The sequence below is a fragment of the Dendrobates tinctorius genome, unplaced genomic scaffold (assembly GCF_039654945.1).
Source record: "Dendrobates tinctorius isolate UK_male_01 unplaced genomic scaffold, ASM3965494v1 ptg000341l, whole genome shotgun sequence".
Taxonomy (NCBI): domain Eukaryota; kingdom Metazoa; phylum Chordata; class Amphibia; order Anura; family Dendrobatidae; genus Dendrobates; species Dendrobates tinctorius.
The window spans coordinates 2,391,461-2,412,099 of NW_027362007.1; the positions used below are offsets into that span (position 1 = coordinate 2,391,461).

The 20,639-nt window shown below is 50.5% G+C and overlaps 1 protein-coding gene across 1 annotated transcript in view; it reads right to left on the reverse strand.

Annotated features, from left to right (window-relative positions):
- Nucleotides 1-20,639, reverse strand: part of LOC141074880 (guanylate cyclase 2G-like) — a 107,705-nt gene that overhangs the window by 30,202 nt on the left and 56,864 nt on the right. The window contains exons 10-12 of the mRNA XM_073562189.1: nt 12,922-13,042; nt 12,326-12,412; nt 447-551 (exon numbers count right to left, since the gene is read on the reverse strand). Coding sequence (XP_073418290.1) covers nt 447-551; nt 12,326-12,412; nt 12,922-13,042 — 313 coding nt within the window. The remainder of the gene's footprint in view (nt 1-446; nt 552-12,325; nt 12,413-12,921; nt 13,043-20,639) is intronic.

A 20,639-nucleotide genomic window follows, 5' to 3' on the forward strand; every position in this document is an offset into this window, starting at 1 on the left:
GATCTCCACATTCTGCTGCTACCCCTAATCCTGAGCCTGTGATGTGAGCCTTTGCTCCTATTACTGCACTTACTGTGGGAAACGTTACTCTCACATACAGTACTTAAAAATAATGATGTCATAGCCATAATTACCCATTAAAAAGTGCCCCACAGACAGTGCCACATAGATAGAACCCCAAAACTAATAGTGCCAAACAGTGCCCCATATTGTGCCCAGACAGGAGTGCTGACTCGGATCTTAGACAGTAATAATAATCACCTATGTGCCCTCCGCACAGATAAACGCCCATCTTTGTGCCCCTAAAAAAGGATTCATGCCCCCTTTGTGCCACCTATAAATATGGAAATAAATAATCCTAACAGCGATCACCCAAAATGTAATAACATTGCCCGAGTGACCCGAAACAGAAATGCCCACCTTTATGCCCCTTTTTGCTCACCTACCTTCAGACTCCCCTTCTTGCAGTATTGGGTCACAACACAAACATTGGGGGGTTCAATGCAGACACCAAAGAACGTGTTCAGGTTCTCGTGCTTCAGCTCCCGGATCTGGAGTGATGGACAAAGGTTTAGGATCAGAAAATATCAAATTGTAACAAAGTTTCGGCTGATACAATTGAAGATTCTTAAAGGGACACACACGAGTAAATGTTCTCATTGTATCCACGTGTCACGATAATGTGCCAGTTACTATTAACAAAGGATATTACTAGTGATGAGTGAATACATTTGGCACTATTCGTTACTCGTACGAATACTACGGTATTCAGGCTATTCATTACTCGGCGACTAATTAGGTATTCGCCTCGGTATATTCGAAAGACCCATCAAGCATGTTTGGCGCTTTATTTAGAGCCAATGAACATGCTGGGCTGACTTGCCAATCACAGTAATGCCGGCGCCATCTTGGTGTGGCATTACTGTGATTGGCTGACCTTCCTGTGTCATAGGGACTATTTAAAGGCTGATGGCGCCATCTTGCGCCCATTGCAGCTGGAAACAGTGTAGGGAGAGCATAGTTTCAGCGTAGGGAGAGTGCAAGTAGCATAAGAAGAGTGATAGGAGGTTATAGTGAGCGTTATTTATTCCAAAAAGCTCTTTTAAGAGCTGAAGATTGTCAAAAGATTACTTGTTTGTTAGGTGGGGATTTAAGTAGGGAGAGGTTTAATAGGAGGGAGGGTGAAAGGCAGGCACACAGGTGTTCTCATCATTGCAAGTACATGCTTGAGCTCTCTGCTATTTTCCACTTAAAATACCTAATACTTGTCTAGCAGTTGAGCGACTGGCCCAATTCGGGTACAGATAATCTTACGTGACAATTTAGCAGGGGTAATGATCTTCATTACTCTGCATTTGGAGTGTGTCAGCAAGATGACTGAAAAAAAATCGTAATTTTCTATTGGTTTATAAAATAACATTTCTTTATCTAGCAGTTGTGCGGCTGGCGCAAAGCCTGCAGAGATACGCAAACGTAACTATTTACCTGTAATGTTCGTCAGTCTGCTGTTGCCGTGTATAATCAATAACAGCCACACATTGCTAGACACACTGAATTTGTACATGAGACCTTTGTAAGGGCACTTGAGAAAAATAAAGCCAGTATTTTTTGGTTTCATAAGCATAAGATGAAAAAGTTTGACATTAAGGGACGTAGATGTGGTGGTGCCCGCCAAGGCCGTGTGACAGATCCGAAGGCGACTGTATTTCATTCTAGGTTCCTGTCAAAATTTGGTCAGCACGTTACACCACTAATGAACCCAGACAAGTGCGAGGAAAGCTGGTCCATGTTCCATGCATGGCCCACGTGCCGAACTTGGTTGTACAGTGGTTTTTAAAAACATACCCTGACTTGCCTGACCTACTTGCCAAGGTACAGCATGTCAGCGCACATTTCTAAAAGTCATCAATTTGCCTTGTCAACAACTGATTTGTGACCTGCCCTCAAGCTGGAATTCGATGTTCCATATGTTGGCAAGACTTAGTGAGCAGCAGAGGGCAGTCTCTGAATCCCAACTTCTCAATGCCCGTCAGAGTAACACTTGGCCCCCACACATAACAACTGAGGAGTGGGTGTGGAACGCTGACATATGTGAGGTTCTTCAAAACTTTGAGTACTGCACCAAGATAGTGAGCGCTGATGACGCTATTATGAGCGCAACCATCCCACTGAACTGTCTATTAAAAGATTTGCTGCAGAATCTGAAAAAGGAAGCTTGAATACCGAGCAGGTGGCTATGGAGCAAGATTGTTCAGTGGCCGATACCTCACAGTCCAGCCTCACACAGTATTCTCAGGCTATATTGGGTGATGACGAGGAACAGGAGGAGGAGGATGAGGAGGAACAGGATTTTTTGCTCTGTGATACAGAGGGGACTCCCAATCCCATCTTCAAGCCTGTAAAGCATGGATGACCTGTAGAAGAAGGGGGGGATGAGGCTATGCATCGTGAGGAGGAGAGGATGGTTGGTGTTCTTCCTGGTGAGGACAATGAATGTAAGACTTTTTGTAGACTGCCACACATGGTAGAGTTCATGTCCAGATGCCTTTTTAAAGATCCTCGCGTGAAACACATTTTGTCCAACATGAAATACTGGCTGTGCACCTTTCTTGACCCATGAAGCAAGGAAAAATTTCCTTCTGTCATGTCAGAGGCAGAAATGCCATTTTCAGTGCATGTGTGCCAGAGGGACGTAGTGGAAGACTTGCTCAAAAGATTACCCTCAGGCAGCGCTGCTGGAAGAGGTACCAGCTCTTTTCGCCCACAAAGATTACAGGAGAGGGCCACAAACACTAGGTGAAAGTCGGGAGGGGGGGGGGATGTCCACCAACTGGGCCATTTTCATCAGACCATCCCATTAGCAAGCACTATCTGTGGGTGTAACTATGACAAGGAAGGAGAAGTTGACCAAGATGATGGACTACTTCAGTGACCATACAAGCATCCTTCCTGATTCTTCAGTGCCCTTTAACTATGGTTGTCCAAGCTGCACACTTGGCCCGACCTCTCCTTGTACGCCTTGGAAGTGCTGCCATGCCCTGCCACGAGTTGTCTGAGCAGGTTTTTAGTTCGGCAGGTGCATTCATAACGGATAGGCGCTCAAGGCTGTCAACGGAAAATGCAGACAGGCTTATTCTTCTAACATTGAACAAGGGCTGGATTTCTTCCGACTTTGTGAACCCTATGGATGACAGCAACGTTATGTAAATGCAGCCCAAATGTTTTTTTATCGGAAGTTGTGTTAACATCCATCCCTTACCGCATGTGGGTGTGGTAGGGGCCCGGATTGGGGGGTGGTCCACTGCTTACCGCGACCAGACGATGCAAAGACCAGACGGAGGCAGATTCCAATTGTAACAGGTCCGAGTTTATTAGCCGTCCTCCTGACGACTGTAGCCACACACTGCAGCACCTTTACAGCTCTCCGTATCCAGGCCCGGGTACCTTCACCTTTCCTTCAGTCGTGGTGACGTTCCTCGTGGATCTTTCGCTGGGGCTGTCCTAGACTAATCTACCGCCAGCGCTTCACCTGCCTGAGGTCGTCGTCCAATCGGTACCCCCGGGGCCTCGTCTGTCCTGCGGTACGTCGTGTCAGGGCCACCCCCCTGACTGTCTTCTCCTGTCAGTCCCTTGGTTGAGCTCTCCACCGTCATCAGTCTTCTGTAGTGAGTCTCTCCACCTGAGCTCTTCGCGGGACTAACCTCTCCTGGAACCCTGTCCTGTCCTATTTATCCCCTCTCTCACTGGGAATTTCCCTCCTGGGTTCCTATCACCCCGCCCCCATGACTAAGCGGATTCCTAAGCCTTAAGCTGATGTCAAGTCCTGTACTACACTCCCCCTGCCATCTTGTGGTCAATTCTAGGTACTGCACTCCCTTTTCTATCTTTCCCAGCTGTTACTCTTCTGTCATGGCCAATCTCCGTCTATAGTGCACAAACCATCCCCTCCTACTTCCAGTCAAGTCTGTCCGTCAAGTCAACTTCCCCACATGGGTATTGTTTTGTACTCCTTGAAGTCTTTGTACATGGTGACATTTGTACTCTCTCTTTCTCTCTACTGCTTGTAATAACTGCAAAATGCATTGTGAGGTTCCCATCACGGCCTCTTTCAGAGTTTATGATGTAGACGCTTTGGGTAATTTTTGGAGAACTTTGCACATTGTGCAATGGTCACATTTCTAATCTCAATCTCTATATATTCTATTATAATTTTTTTATTGTGTTGCTGTCGCACCCCTGAGGGTTCAGTCGCCACAGAGGTACTGCACCTCCTCCTGAGGTGTAGTATCCCACTCCCCAGGTAAGATGGTAACACCTGACCAGACTCCAACACCTACATCCAGCACAGTCACCTTAGAACAGCAGAGCACCCTTTATGGCAGCTGCTTTGGTTCATGAAGGGTGCTGGGTGGAGCCTAGAAACACTAGAGGGGAAAGCTGACAGGAAGCTAGGTCAGTTCCAGGAGGGAAAGGACGTAGATGCAGGAGCCTCCTCTAAGCCGGAGCTGCTGGCAAGGAAAGCGGAAGAAAGAAGGATCAGTTGTTCAGGAGGAAGACAGATAAGAACGGAACATGAGGCTGGGGACTAGGGCTAGAGCAGAGCCCTTTCCTAAGTTTAAATGCGCCAAGGCCGGGCGCCGGTATCCGAGACTGTGTGTGATACTAATGATCCTGCAGCAGAAACCAGAGGAATAGAAGTTGTGACCACTTTATTCCCACCTAAGACTTGAAGACACAGCAGCAACGTGAGTGGGCCGGGACATGATTGTATGGAGTCCCCGAAGCAGGCTACAGCTGCCTGTCATACGAGTGGAGTTTAAGTAACATCAAGAAGGAGGAACTTGAGTGTAATTCAGAACTACAAGTACTTCAGATTAGCGCTAGAAAGGAGACGTTCAGAAAAGGCTCCTTTGGAAGGGAGTGCTGGAAGGGTTAATCCATCTGCCTGGGAGTTGGCTGAGCCCTTGACCTGGAGGCTGCAGCACTGAAGCGAGCACCAGTCTGTGCCAGAAACGTGAGTAAAAGAATTGGAACTGCACTCAGCTGTGTCATTGTCTTCTTCCTGCGCCAACCCACTCAGCACTGCTACATCTCTGTGCATAACACTACACCATGTACCTCAACATCTACTACCGCTGCCCTGGGACCACAGCTCTACCTGTGGAGAGCTATTACATCTTTGCTGCGCCCCACCATCTGTCCCAGAAGATCTGCACTGCAGTGCTGGTCATCTCTGACCAGATACCACAGGTGGCATCACGAACTACCTACATATAAACTCTATTCCATTCCACCTATTTTACATTGGATGCCCAGGGCCACGGACAGGGTCACCGCCACCGCAACACATCCCCTTTAAGACACCGTCCCGGTACCGAGTAATCCCCACAACCCTGGGGGTGATCCATTGCCCTTCTCACGGCCCCTTTAAGCATGTATCTGGGAGCCTGATGTTGTTTTTTGGGTCTGCATTTGGATATTTTGGGACATAAGTTCATTAATATGCTCCACACAATTCTTTAGGTTTCAGCCTTACAGAGAATAATAATATATGCTGTATATATATGCCGCTAGTTTGTAAATCTTACCCACACATCCCTTTACAAAGGGAAATTGGACATAATACCTCTGTTAGCATATGCCATATACTGCTCATATACACAGCACCCCAGTAGGTGGGCGGAACACCTGGGTGCAAAATCTGTGTCTGACGGTGAAACCACTTCCCAATCTGCTGTCCATGAAGTAGGTGCTGAGGCCTCCTGTCCGCAACCTGCAGATGCATAGACACAACTGTTGTGAGCTCTTTTGATCCGACTTTTAAGGCAAGGCTCCCTCTGGTGGATACTGCTGGTAGTGGTGCTGGTCAACATGATGTTAACCTAACAGCTGCAGAAGATAATTGGAGGAGTGGTGGTAGTGACTGGGACTACAAAAGCCAGCTGACTTCTCTTAGTGACTGCCGGTGATACTCCTTTCTTTGCTTACTGAGGATTTCTGTCTGCTGCCTGATCCTGCATTTTTTCAGCTAAGTGTCATTTGCTAAACCCTTTGCATCTGTTTTTGCCTTGCTGTCAGGTGTCGGCTTGCTCCCCCTGGGGCTGTTGGCTCCTGCCCTGTATTTTTGGATCTTGTGTTTGTTTGCTCGGTCCTCTGCTGTATTAGCCTGTTGCTAGCCGCCAGTTCACACCTGAGTGCTGATATAGTGGGGGCAAGGTTGTTCAAACCTCAGTATTTTTGTACATCAGTCGTGTTGTATTTATTAGGGTTTTTGCGTGATTGCGTGACAGTGCCTTTTCTGTCCTGTCCTACCTAGTCAGTGTGGGACCCATCATTTGCTCAATCTATTTTCTATCTGTGTTTGTGCTCCATCTTGTCTCACCGACAATATATGTTTGGGGGCTGTCTATTCCTTTGGGGATCTGCTCCGGGGCAGTTTAGATTTCACCTTTCTGTCTTTAGGCTTAGTTAGTCCTCCGGCTATGACGAGGTGTCTAGGGCAACGTAGGAACGCTCCACGGCTACTGCTAGTTGTGTTGTTAAGATCAGGGGTCTGCAATCCGCTGAGCGACCAACCTCTCTGGTGTTCTGGTGGCATAGCCTATTGCGCTCTCCTCCTCGGTGACCCATTCATAACAGTTGTCCCAGCGCATCATTCAGTTGTCCCTTTGTGACGGTGTGTGCGATAGAGCAGGAAGGGACACCAGGCCGAAGATCAATCCAACGGGATTTATTGAGACAGGGAGCATAGAACCTAAAGTATCAATAGCGTCTCTTAGAGTCCACAAGGAGTCCACACCAAAAGGGGAACAGTTTTGGAGGTGCCAGGGAAAAAACAAAATAATCCTGGGATGAGTTCAATGGATGCAACAGATGAGGGACATAACACCATTCCACGTGGCAGCTTTTAACTCTCCACACACAGGCACTTGGATCTCGCCTCAGCATAAGATCCTAGCCCCTGGCTCGCCAACACCCAACTGCCTGGGCCAAATGTGTCTATTGTTCTATGTCCTGGGATCCACCCCTCTATGGGGAAGGGCTCCCACCTACTTTTGACTATGTGACTAACTTAAGAAGTTTCCAGAAGCTACAAGCTTGTATTGGATAAGTCCTATGCTGAGGAGAACAAAGACAGACTCTCCCACTGGTTGTTGACTCAGGCCTGAGTACATTGCAGTCCAGGGACACAGACCGGGAGGAGGGACACGCTTTTACACCCTTGTCCACATATACAGTATGTCTACTCACAAATTGTTAGATAGATAGGGCATACATATTCATTAGCACTATACATTGTCCGGTGCTGGACACAGACCATTGTTGACTTTTCCAGGCTCCAAAAGGAGACTTGTGTCTCTTTATTAAATTGTCGCTTCCCTTACATTTAAAACATTTGAGCATATTTTTAGCAGGTCTAAAAGACAGGGTTAATACGCTCCACAGACCTATTCAGGCCGCAGCCTTACACATATTGGACCATGGTCATTGCCACGCTAAGGCCTTTACCTGAGCTCTGTAGCACTGCCTGTCACACCTGAGTAATACTCTCCACAGACCTCGTCACTCTCTGGGACATATCCTGGAATTTCTCCATTGTTGCTCAAAACCATGAAAGATCCATTCTGCCTGGTTGGGAGGTTTCCAGAAGTGCTTGGTTTTGTGCAGATTGGTCAATGGCTCTCCTGTCTCTTTCCCTTGAGGAGGCTTCTTCCAAGTAACATGAGGCTTGTCCATGTTCCTGACATGGGTCTCAGGCCTGACAGACAGAGCACAATACCGGCCCTCGCTTCTTACACTGGATTCAGAATTTAATTCTAAGGGCCCCGTCACACTAAGCGATATATCGCTAGCAATATCGCTGTAACGTCACTGGTTTGGTGACGCAGCAGCGATATTGCTAGCGATATTGCTATGTGTGATACTTACCTCCGACCGGCTCCCCCCGCTGATTATCGCTGATCGCGTGAGACCGGCCTGGGCCATTTCTCGTCGTCAGCTTCCTGCTGGGCTTCCTGTGGAGAGACGAGCGACAAGCGTTGGACGCGGGCGGGAGGACGTCAGGATCGCCTCGTCTGACAGGTAAGTAGCGACCCCTGACCGCTGCTGTCGCTGGTGAGATCTGCCTGTGAGGCAGCTCACTAGCGACCACTTACCGATGCACCAGCGATCCATATGGTTGTCGGGATTGCTGGTGCATCCCTAAGTGTGACAGTACCTTAATGCTTTTGGTGTCTGGTAGAAACTAATTTCCTGACATTGATCATACAGCTCCCCCAACTCCTGCTTTATATTCACCTTACATCAGCTTCACCCGCTATGACAGTGGCTCCATTGGGATCCGGGGGCCAAAATGAACTGCGGAGCTCACATAACGCAGGTTTCAAGGCACCTGGTGGCCCCATGACAATGTGAAGTGAGGTCCACATAATGACATGGCGGTGGAGGTGGTGGGGTGGCGGGCAAAGCCCAAAATTCAAATGGGCATGTTTTATCTGGCATTGTAAAGGGTGAGGGGAATATGTATTCCACTATCTAGCTAACTATTTGGCATGAGGGAGGGACCTCCCGAATGAAAAGGAAAAACTAAAGTCAAAAGGCTCCGTGTGAACATTTGCTAAAGGGGAGGTATCTTTTTATTATTCTTATTTAGCGTTATATTCAAGTAATTATGAAGGAAAAATGTTTCTTAGGATTTTTCACTTTAAAAAAAAATTTTGTTTGAGTGACAGAGACAGTTTGGTACTTAATGACCAAACCAATTTTTACAATTCTGACCACTGTCACTTTATGAGGTTATAACTCTGGAGCTTCCATGGATCCCGGTGATTCTGAGAATATTTTTTAAATACATATTGCACTCCATGTTAGTGGTAAAATTTCTTCGATTTAACTTGTGTTTATTTATGAAAAAAATGGAAATTTGGCAAAAATTTTGAAAGTTTTGCAATTTTCAAAATTTTATTTTTTATACACTTAAATCACAACGTTATGTCACACAAATTAGTTAATAAATAACATTATTTCCCACATGTCAACTTTACATCAGCACAATTTTGGAAACATATTTTTTTTTTGTTATTAGGAAGTTATAAGGGTTAAAAGTTGACCAGCAATTTCTCATTTTTCCAACAAAATTTACAAACCCAATTTTTTTTTAGGGACCACCTCAAATTTGAAGTGAGTTTGGGGGGTCAATATAACAAAATACCCAAAAGTGACACTATTCTAAAAACTGCACCCCTCAAGGTGCGCAAAACCACATTCAATAAGTTTGGTAACCCTTCAGGTGCCTCATGATAACTAAAGCAGTGTGGAAGGAAAAAAATGAACATTTTACTTTTTTTTAATTTTTTTTATTTTCACAAGGGTATCAGGAGAAAATGGACCACAAAATTTGTTGTGCAATTTCTCCTGAGTACGCCGATACCCCTCATGTGGGGGAAAAGTCATTGTTTGGGCGCACGTCCGGGGCTCAGAAGGGATGGAGCACCATTTGACTTTTTGAATGCAAAATTGGCTGGAATCAATGGTGGCGCCATGTCGCGTTTGGAGACCCCCTGATATACCTAAACAGTGGAAACCCCCCAATACTAACTCCAACCCTAACCCCAGCACACCCCTAACCCTAATCCCAACCCTAACCATAACTCTAACCACAACCCTAACCACAACCCTAACCCCAACACACCCCTAACCCTAATCCCAACCCTAACCATTACCACAACCCTAACCCTAATCCTAACCTTGTCCATAATCCCATCCATAACCACAACCCTAACCCTAGCTCAACCCTAAGGCTGGGTTCACACGTAGTGGAACTCTCGCGGAAATTACAGCGAGAATTCCGGAATTCCATTCCGCGGGAAAATCGCATTTTAAATTCCCACGATTTTCCAGTGGAAAAACTAGCATTTTGCAAGCGTAATTAGCTTGCAGAATTGCTAGCGTTTTCCAAGCGATCTGAGCATCGCTTGGGGAACTGATTGACAGGTTGGTCACACTCGTCAAACATAGTGTTTGACGAGGGTGACCAACTTTTTACTATTGAGGCTGTCTATGCGGCATCAATAGTAAAAGATAGAATGTAAAAAATAATAATAAAAAAAATATATATTGTTATTCTCACCTTCCGAAGTCCCGCGCAGCCTTCCCGCCTCTCTCCACACTCCTGGTCCCAGTAATCCTTTGCGACAATTACCACGATGACATCCGTTCTCGCGGGATCGCGACGTCTCGCGTTCATTCGCGGTGACGTCGCTCGAATGACCACGAGACTTCGCGATCCCGCGAGAACGGACGTCATCGTTCGCAAAGGCTTACTGGGACCGGGAGCGTGGAGAGAGGCGGGAAGGCTGCGGGGGACGTTGGAAGGTGAGAATAACAATATTTTTTATTTTAAATTCTATTTTTTACAGGGATATGGTACCCAAAGCCCGGAGGACAGTCTCCTCCCCTCCGGACCGTGGGTACCATCCGCAAATGTTCTGCCTACTTTTTGCATGGTGTGCACAGACACATGCGGAAAATAAGCAGAACAATGCATTCCTATGGGTGCGCGATCGCCGTGATTCCGCGAAATTAATGAGCATGCTGCGTTTTTTACTGTGAAGCGATTCCGCCGCGGTAAAAACCGCAGCATTAGCACAGCAATGCGGAATCCCATAGGAATACATGGGATGCTTATTTTTCTCATTTTCGCGGTTAAAACCGCTGCAAAAACACGAAAAAAACGCCACGTGTGTACTCAGCCTAACCCTCACTTTAGCCCAACTTTAACCCTAATGGAAAAATGGACATAAATACATTTTTTTATTTTATAATTTTTCCCTAACTAAGAGGGTGATAAAGGGGGGTTTGATTTACTATTTTTTTTTATTGAACCAATAGGAAAAATGTCCTATTGTTGCCGGTCGGCAGATCTTTGTGGGCGCAATGCGCATGCACCCGCCATTTTCTCCCAGAAGAAGACACCAGCAGCCCGGGGCATTTGACGGGTGGGGTTGCAGGGACAACAGAGGTACCGGGGGTGGATCGGGAGACCCTATTTCTCTCTCCTCTGATGTGTGATCAACTCAGAGGAGAGAGAATATAAATGGAAAATCTGAATTTTTTGTTTGTTTTTTTTGCGTTCGCCGTTATACTGTTAATAACGGCGATCACAACACCGGGATCGATAAAAACTGACCCGAATCATGTTCTCTGAGGTCTCAGCTACCCCCTGGTATCCGAGACTCGGAGAAATTCCGACTCTGAGGGGGGCCCTAAACCCTTATTCCTCACCACCATTAAAAAGCGGCGCTGTGGTTTAAGTACCTTTAACTGCCGCCGTTAAAAGGCGTATCGGCAGTCGTTAGGGGTTAATAATCCATAAAACCTGCTCAGTAGTCTGACAACATTATTCCTAGATACCATATGTGAGTCAGAAAGGCATGCATATATATTCCCAATTAGGCTATGTTCACACGTGGCGTTTTTTTCGCGTTTCCGCGGCGGTTTTAACCGCGCGATTTTGCCGCGAAAACGCGAAAAATAAGCATCCCATGCATTCCTATGGGATTCCGCAATGCTGTGCTAATGCTGCGGTTTTTACCGCGGCGGAATCGCTTTGCGGTAAAAACCGCAGCATGCTCATTAATTTGCGGAATCGCGGCGATCCCGCACCCATAGGAATGCATTGTTTCGCTTACTTCCCGCATGTGGCTGTGCACAACATGCGGAAAGTAAGCAGAACAATTGCGGATGGTACCCACGGTCCGGAGGAGAGGAGACTGTCCTCCGGGCTTTGGGTACCATATCCCTGTAAAAAATAGAATTTAAAATAAAAAATATTGTTATTCTCACTTTCCGACGTCCCGCGCAGCATTCCCGCCTCTCTCCACGCTCCCGTTCCCAGTAAGCCTTTCCGAAAATTAGACATCGCGATCCCGCAAGAATGGACGTCATCGCGGGCATTTTCGCAAAGGCTTACTGGGAACGGCTGCGCGGGACATCGGAAGGTGAGAATAACACCATTTTTTATTTTTTTTTTACATTCTATCTTTTACTACTGATGCTGCATAGGCCGCCTCAATAGTAAAAAGTTGGTCACACTTGTCAAACACTGTGTTTGACGAGTGTGACCAACCTGTCAATCAGTTCTCCAAGCGATGCTACAGATCGCTTGGAAAACGCTAGCATTTTGCAAGCTAATTACGCTTGCAAAATGCTAGTTTTTCCGCGGGAAAATCACGGGAATTTAAAATGCGATTTTCCCGCGGAATGGAATTCCGGAATTCTCGCGGTAATTTCACTAGATATTACAGAAAACATTGGAAAGTCTTACCAAACGGAATTCCTTCAGGACAGACGAGCTTCTGACGCGTGTTGCAGCCGTTTGGTCACTGAGATACTTGAGGGCGATATTATTACCCTAAAATACATAATCCTCATTTTATCACAACGTATCCTCCAGTCACCCCCAGGGCTGCATTCAAGAATCACCCATCCTCTCCAACAATAGCACTTGGGAAGACAGCTCTGGATTTGACTAGAATATAAGATGAAAAGTGACTGCAGCTTTGGATGTGACTGGAGCATAAGACACGATGTAACAGCAGAATAGTGAACGCAGCTCTGGAGGTGAATGGAGTATAAGACTTGATATACAGCAACATCAGAATAGTGAACACAGCTCTGGAGGCGAATGGAGTATAAGACTTGATATAACAGCAGAATAGTGAACACAGCTCTGGAGGTGAATGGAGTATAAGACTTGATATACAGTAACAGCAGAGTAGTGAACGCAGCTCTGGAGGTGAATGGAGTATAAGACTTGATATAACAGCAGAATAGTGAACACAGCTCTGGAGGTGATTAGAGTATAAGGCACGGTGTGATAAAGATTAGATGACGCCTGTTGCATGAGAGAATGGCGGTTACCTGGTAAACGCCGATGGAGGAGTAGAACCTCTCTCTTCCTTGCCTGTCGGTGAACGTGCAGCTCTGATTGCTGGAAATGATGGCGCTGGATCCCAGACTCTCCACTCTTTTGGATGGAGTACTCGAGGGTGTCTGAGGAGAGCAGGGAGGGAACAAGATCATACACACCATCCATGTACCCTACAGAAAAAGCTTCATCCAACATTAGGAGGAGGAGGGGGGGCTCGCTCTCTTGCCCCCACATAAGACATCCACAGGTTATATAAGACATACAATCCAGAGATGTAACCAAAGCCTCCAGCCCGGACCACGGGGGGTGCTCTGACCCAGCCGGAGGCGCACAATATCTTGGTCTTCTCTACAGGGGTCTCTATATTCATTTACTGTAGTGCTGGTTGATAATGAAAACAGTCAGCAAGATCCTGGACAAACACAAAAGCTACAGCAAAGCCAGAGTCCGACATTATGGAAAGCAAAGCAGTGAGGTTCTCATACAACAGAAGATGTGAGGAGTAAAGAAGACACAACTCAGAAAGCAGAGCGGACGCATGGTCTGTACAGACACTTATCCAACAGGAAATGACGGGTAACTTCAGATCTTAGGAAAGCAGAATAGTGAGTGAAGCTCTGGAGTGTAACACAGGAGGTAACTCAGGATCAGTAATGTAATGTATGTACACAGAGACTGCACCAGCAGAATAGTGAGTGCAGCTCTGGGGTATAATACAGGATGTAACGCAGGATCAGTAATGTAATGTATGTACACAGTGACTGCACCAGCAGAATAGTGAGTGCAGCTCTGGAGTGTAACACAGGAGGTAACTCAGGATCAGTAATGTAATGTATGTACACAGAGACTGCACCAGCAGAATAGTGAGTGCAGCTCTGGAGTATAATACAGGATGTAACGCAGGATCAGTAATGTAATGTATGTACACAGTGACTGCACCAGCAGAATAGTGAGTGCAGCTCTGGGGTATAATACAGGAGGTAACTCAGGATCAGTAATGTATGTACACAGTGACTGCACCAGCAGAATAGTGAGTGCAGCTCTGGGGTATAATACAGGATGTAACTCAGGATCAGTAATGTAATGTATGTGCACAGTGACTGCACCAGCAGAATAGTGAGTGCAGCTCTGGAGTATAATACAGGATGTAACTCAGGATCAGTAATGTAATGTATGTACACAGTGACTGCACCAGCAGAATAATGAGTGCAGCTCTGGAGTATAATACAGGATGTAACTCAGGATCAGTAATGTAATGTATGTACACAGTGACTGCACCAGCAGAATAGTGAGTGCAGCTCTGGAGTATAATACAGGATGTAACTCAGGATCAGTAATGTAATGTATGTACACAGTGACTGCACCAGCAGAATAGTGAGTGCAGCTCTGGAGTATAATACAGGATGTAACTCAGGATCAGTAATGTATGTACACAGTGACTGCACCAGCAGAATAGTGAGTGCAGCTCTGGGGTATAATACAGGATGTAACTCAGGATCAGTAATGTAATGTATGGACACAGTGACTGCACCAGCAGCATACTGAGTGCAGCTCTGGACACGCCCAGGAAGAGGAGGAGCGTCGCAGCTGAGCCTCTGTAGGCTGGGGTTTTGCTAAGCTCCTGGGAAGGGAGGTTTTTTTTTCCTGCAAGGACTTTCCATCTGCCCCCTTCCCAGGAAAGAGGACTCTCCCTGGGACTGAGCGCCGGGGCTGTGCCCCTGGCTCCCACCCTCCGGCAAGCCAGCTGGGGGTGGGGGGCCTCATCCACCACCAGGAGGCCCAAGGCACAGTCAGCCAGTCCCAGGGATGGGGAAAAAGCAGACCCCAGGGGGCCGCAAGGCTCCAGGGTCCGGGACCCCTGAAGTGAAGGCTGTGGCGGGCCCTTCCCCCGGAGGTGCAGCAGCCGGCAGAGGTGAGGCGGGGCCCCCCCTTAACATCTGGGGCTCCAAGGTTGCGGGAGAGCCAGCTACCACCTACGCCTCCCGCATTCATGCCCACCTCTCCGAGTACGAGGAGGCCGGCAAGCAGCTCAGGAGACTCCGGGGGGAGTTGGAGGGAGCCCGGGTCATCAGTAAAAACAGGCTCCCTGCCTCAAAGAGAGCGGAGGTCACCGCCACGGTCAAGCGGCTGAAAGGGGAGATTCGGGCCCTGGAGGACAGGCGAAGTTCCATCATGGCCGGCAGCGGCCCCTTCCAGGAAAAGCTGCAGAACGAGGACCGGTTCAGGGCCATGGCCGGTGGGTTTCCTGGGGGGTCAGGAGTCCCCATCCAGGTGGAGGAAAGCGAGGAGGAGGAAGAGCAAGATGGCGCCCACACCACACCCGGGCCGCCTCCACCTGAAGACCTGGCGGACACCAGCGAGAGCCAGGTAACATGCAGCGAGATAGCCCCTGAGCAGGTGGCCCTCCCGCTGGACTCCAGTAACGCGGAGGAAAGCGGGAGCGAGGGGGAGGATGGAGGGAGCGGGAGTAGTTCTGAGGGGGGCTGCCTCATCCTTAAACAAGTACGGCAGACTGAATCCCCAGCACGGTTTGGCACGCTGTTGTTTGGGTATGAGGTCTGCCCGGAGGATGGGGCAACCGGGAAGAGGAGAAACAGGAGGCGCAGGCGTAAGGCCTCTGAAGGCGTGGAGGAACAACTGGTTTTTGCTCCTCTTCCCGGGGCCCCTCTGTCCCGCTGTGTGGAACCCGCTACCCACCCCGGCTCGGGCCCTGTGGTGGGTCCGCAGCAAGGGAGCGGGGAGAGAGATGACTGTTGTGACCTGACTGTCGCATCTGGTGACAGTTCAGACCAGGACAGCGACATGGAGGTCGGTGCTGGTTGTGGTGTTGGTGGTGGTGTCCAGGCTCAGCCCTCGGTGGCAGGGGAGGCTGGCCTGGCACCAGGTAAAGTTGGTACAGCCAGGGCCGCACCTCCGGCGGCGAGTGCTGGGGCTTCTGGACCCCCCACGTACGGATCCGCTAAGTCTGGATCGCTAGTGGGGGTCCAGAAGCCTAGGAAGGGCGAACAGAACATCAAGCAGCAGCTGAGGCGGTGCAAAGTGCTGGTCGCTCCCATGTCGGCGCCTGTGGTGAGAGCGGGGTCTCCGGCACGTCGACCCAAAAAGGGGTCCGTGCAGGGGGCTCCGCCGCCGCTGGGCGACGAGGGGGAGTGGCCGGCCTTGCCTGTCTCAAGTGGTGGGCATGGGGTGGCGGCGGTGGTCCGTGAGGGGGGCGTGGCCTCCCCAAGTGTTGCCCGGCCTGCAAAGGCTGTGGCGTGCGGGGGGGGCATGTCCTCCTCGGCCGTCATCCCACCCGCTGCGTCTGCGTCGCCCGGGGGGGGCATGGCCTCGCAAGGGGTCGCCGCTCTGCCCGTGGTGGCTGTGACTGGCGGGGGGGCGTGGCCTCAGCGGTCGCGACTCCGCCCGCTGTGCTCGCGTCACCCGGGGGGGCCGTGGCCTCGCAGGGGGCCGCGGCTCTGCCTGGGGTGGCTGCGACCGGCGGGGGGGCGTGGCCGCTGCGGGCCCGCTGCTTTCTGTCCCACCCACCCTTCCAAGTAATGCTGTGCTGCCCCCAAAAGCTGGCGGGGAGTTGTCGGGGTCCCCGGCCCACCTACCTTCATCTGAGGGTGCGGGGACTCTGGCGCTCCCTGGCAAGCCGGCGGCGGGGGTGAAGAAAAGTGCAGGGCAGGGAGCGGTGCCAGTGGCCGTCCCTGCCCAGAGTAAACAAAACTCAGCAAAAGAAAAAAAAATGGAGCTGAAACCAGGAGCTGCTGTTGCTCCTAGGCCCAGCCAGGGCAGAGTGCATGATGTCATCTGCACTGAGGCATTTAAAGGGGCAGCGGCGCTCCTGGACAGGAGCTGGAGTAGCTCCCAGCAAGAGAGCTCAGGGCCCCCAGCAGGCAAAGAGAGGAACTACACTGGTTTGGGAAATGTTAAAAATGTAAATAATGTTGCTATGTTCACCAATTGTGCGAGTGAGAGTGAGTATGAAAGCGGAGTGGACATATTTGAGGAGATGTTTGCTGAAGTGAATGGTGATATGAGTGACATGGATGAGGGAGTGAGTGCTACTGTGAATGTGGGTGAGTGTGCTGGAGTGAATGCAAATAATAAAAGAGTGAATGGGAGAGTGAGTGGGAGGACGAATGAGGGTGCTGGCACAAGTGGTGGTAGTGGTGGGAGGGCTGGCCCGTCTGCCCCCCTGGCCGCAAGACCCCAACATAGTTATGCGGGGGCCGCGGCTGGGGGTCGGGGTGGTCCTGGGGGGTCTCCTCGCCTCCGGGCTCCAGGGACGGCACTTTGCACCACCGTTTCCTGGAGGCCCTCAAAAAAGGAGAAAGGTCGATAGTGGTAGAGGGGAGGACAGTGGACTTGTCTTTCTGGATAGAGAGACATGGCCTTGCTGCCTTCCAAAACCAAAGGGAGGGAGGGACTGTTTGGTCTCTCCCCACAGCCGGGCAGGGGCTGCAAAGGAGGAATGTGGTCCGTCTTAGGTGGGGGGGCAGTGAAGCCACTCCACCTAGGAGCAAGGTGGTGGAGCTCCTCCTTAAGATGGGCTTCGGGGCGAATGACATCTTTGCCCTGATACATCCTTCGGCGTCCCGCTTCTTCGACGTCAGCTTTGTGCGGCCAGAGGGGCTTGAGCTCTTCTGGTCTAACTATGAGCTGGTGCGGGAAGAGCCCGAATGGCGAGACTTCGTTGCGCAAGCGGTGTCTCGCCAAAATTCCGTCAAGCGAGTGACCGTGGTCACTTGTAACGAGTCACTTGCCGGCGTGGACATTATGACGTGGCTTTCCCGTTACGGGGAAGTCACCGAGGTCCCCAAAAAGAACAGGGACGAATTCGGCATCTGGTCGGGGGGCTGGACCTTCATGGTTAAACTGAAGGTTTCCGGCGGCACGGTCACCCACATCCCTTCCTCGGCGTTCCTGGGAAGGGACAGGATCCTGGTCTTCTACCAGGGGCAACCGAAGGTCTGCCACAAGTGTGGCGACCCCACTCACTTCAGCGCTAGCTGCAAGGTACAGAAATGTGCCTTGTGTGGTGGGGTAGGTCATCTGGCCGCCTCGTGTAAAGACATTCGGTGTCACTTGTGTGGTGACCTAGGTCACCCTCTCAGCCGCTGCCCTCGCTCCTTTTCTAATGCCGCTGCAGGCCCGGCGGGAGGAGTCCGTGAGGGAGAAACCTCTGGCGGCGCTCCTGCAGCTGTGGCAGGTGGTGGCGGAGGGGAAGGGGCTGAGGGACCGGTGAGGAAGGGCAATGCCAAGGTGAGGGGCCCCGCGTATGTGCGGAGGCAAGAAAAACGCCATGGGGGTGGGGGGCAGGTGAAGTCTCGGGCAACCGGGTCGATGCCTGCTCCTCCCTCCAGGCCCGTGGCAAAAGCCTCTGAGGTCCTGAGGGAGAGTGTGGTGAGAGAGGAGATCAGGAGGATGGAGAGGGAGGATAAAGCGGCTGACTCGGACGGGTCCTCACAGTATGAAAGTGTTGATGAGGAGGTCCAGGAGCAGCCTACAGCAGCGGGTGGCAAAAGTAAACGTGCCAATCGTAACAAATCGGGGGGGAAGAAGGCTGGCAAGCCTTCAAAATCTCCCCCGCCCCCGACCACCAGGGTGCGCACGGAAGGGCCCGCTGACCCCCCTCTGATTGATCTCTCCAACCGGTTCAGCGTCCTCGGAGGCTCGGATGATGGGCCGCAAGACGAGGATGCTGGGCCGGGGGTACCACCGGAGGGTCCTTCGGGGGATGGTGGGGTCCGTCCCTCAGGGGGCAGTGTTCCTCCTGGGGGGGGACAGACCTGGAACCCGGGGGCGAGGACACCGGGGGGGGTGGGATGGACACAACGGGAGCTTCCCTGAAAAGGAAGGTGTCCGACCCCTCCCCAGGTGGAGGTGATAGCAGTGGTAAGAAGTTGGCCATCCAACTTGATCACCCATGATGGCGGAACTCGCCCCGTTGACGCTGGCATCTATTAATGTTGCCAGCATAAAGTCAGATGCGGCTCGCTTCACGGCCTATGATTTTTTCTCCCGGATTGAGGCAGAAATTTTATTCTTGCAAGAGACCAGACTAACAGACATGGGGGCCATCTATAAAGCACGAAGGGAGTGGAGGTGCGGGCCCTCATACTGGTCTCTTGCGGCCGAGCCGTATAGCGGGGTGGCAGTCCTTTTTAAGACTGCAGCTGTTGAATGCCGACGGGTTACTGAGTTGGAAATGGGGAGGTGCCTGATCCTAGATGTCTTCATGAGGGGACAAGAGCTCCGGCTCATCAACATCTACGGCCCGCAGTCCAAGTGGGACCGCAAATGTCTCTTCCTGAGGATCAAGCCCTTTCTTTTTACGAGCCGGCAGGTGGTCTTCGGTGGGGACTTCAACACCATTACGAGGTCCCGTGACCGGGGGGGTCCCGGAGATCGCCTGGCTTATGATAGCGTCGCGTTGAATAGCATAGCCAGCGAAGCTCGCCTGGTGGATGTCCACATCCGGCACACCCCAGGTCACGGAGGTTTCACCTACCATAGGGGTAGCTGTAGGTCTAGAATAGACAGGTTTTTTTTGAAGGAGGACGCCATCTTTTCTGCTGTGTCCGCCGTTGAGGTGGAGTTCTCCGATCACTGTCTAATTTTCTTTTCTCTGAATGTTGCAGAGACTCATCGGATGGGAAGAGGGCTGTGGAAGCTCAATTCGTCCCTGCTGGAAGAAGCGGAGGTGAGACAATCCTTCGAGGACTTTCTTCAGAGCCAGGTACCGCTGTTGGATCTCTGTAGTAGTAAGTCAGAGTGGTGGGAGATCTTCAAAAAGCGGGTGGCGGGGTTCTTCCGTCAGCTCTCGAGCCTCAGGAGTCTGAACAGGCACCGCTTGTACCAGGCCCTGGGGAGGAAACTCGAGCAGCTTGTCTCGACTGGAGGTGACCGTGAGGAAATCTCCAGAGTGAAATCTTTGCTCAAGAGGTGTCAGTATGATAGGCACACATCTTTAGTTTTTGAGAGGGACTTCGGGAAGTACCGCTCACCCGACCCTTACCGAAACTGTAAGATGTCAGTGAATTGTAAGATGGTGACAGGACTGATCGACAGTACGGGGTCCCTGAACAGATCCAAATCAGGGATCCTGGAGGTGGTCAGATCCTTCTACTCACACCTCTTGGAAAAGAAGGATCTGGATCGGGACAGGATGTCGGCTTTCCTGGCTGAAACCGTCCCTGAGCCAGGGGGTGATCCCTCTCTTGGTGTTTTGGCAGAGGAAATCAGGGAAGAGGAAGTGAGACTGGCCATTGATGGGCTTCGGCCCAAGAAATCGCCAGGTCCGGATGGCTTAACATCCGAGTTCTATAAGACTTTTAGGGACTCCTTGGTCCCTCTCTTGACAGGGGTATTTAATGAGTGTCTCTCCTCGGGCACTCTTCCCGACTCAATGAGGAAGTCAGCCCTCATTATTCTGTCAAAGGGTAAGGATCCGTCCCGTATCGAGAATTGGCGTCCCATAGCGCTTCTCGATACGGACCGGAAGGTTCTGGCCAAGGTGCTGTTTAATCGGCTGGTGAAGTTTGCACCCCGGCTCCTTTCAGGGGCCCAGCATTGCTCTGTTCCGGGCCGCAGTACTTTTAGTGCTGTGCTCGGTGTCCGAGAGGCAGTGGAGCAGGGTAGGGCAGGTCACTGGAGGGGGTACTTGCTGTCATTAGATCAAGCGAAAGCCTTTGACCGGGTCAACCACGAGTACCTCTGGTCC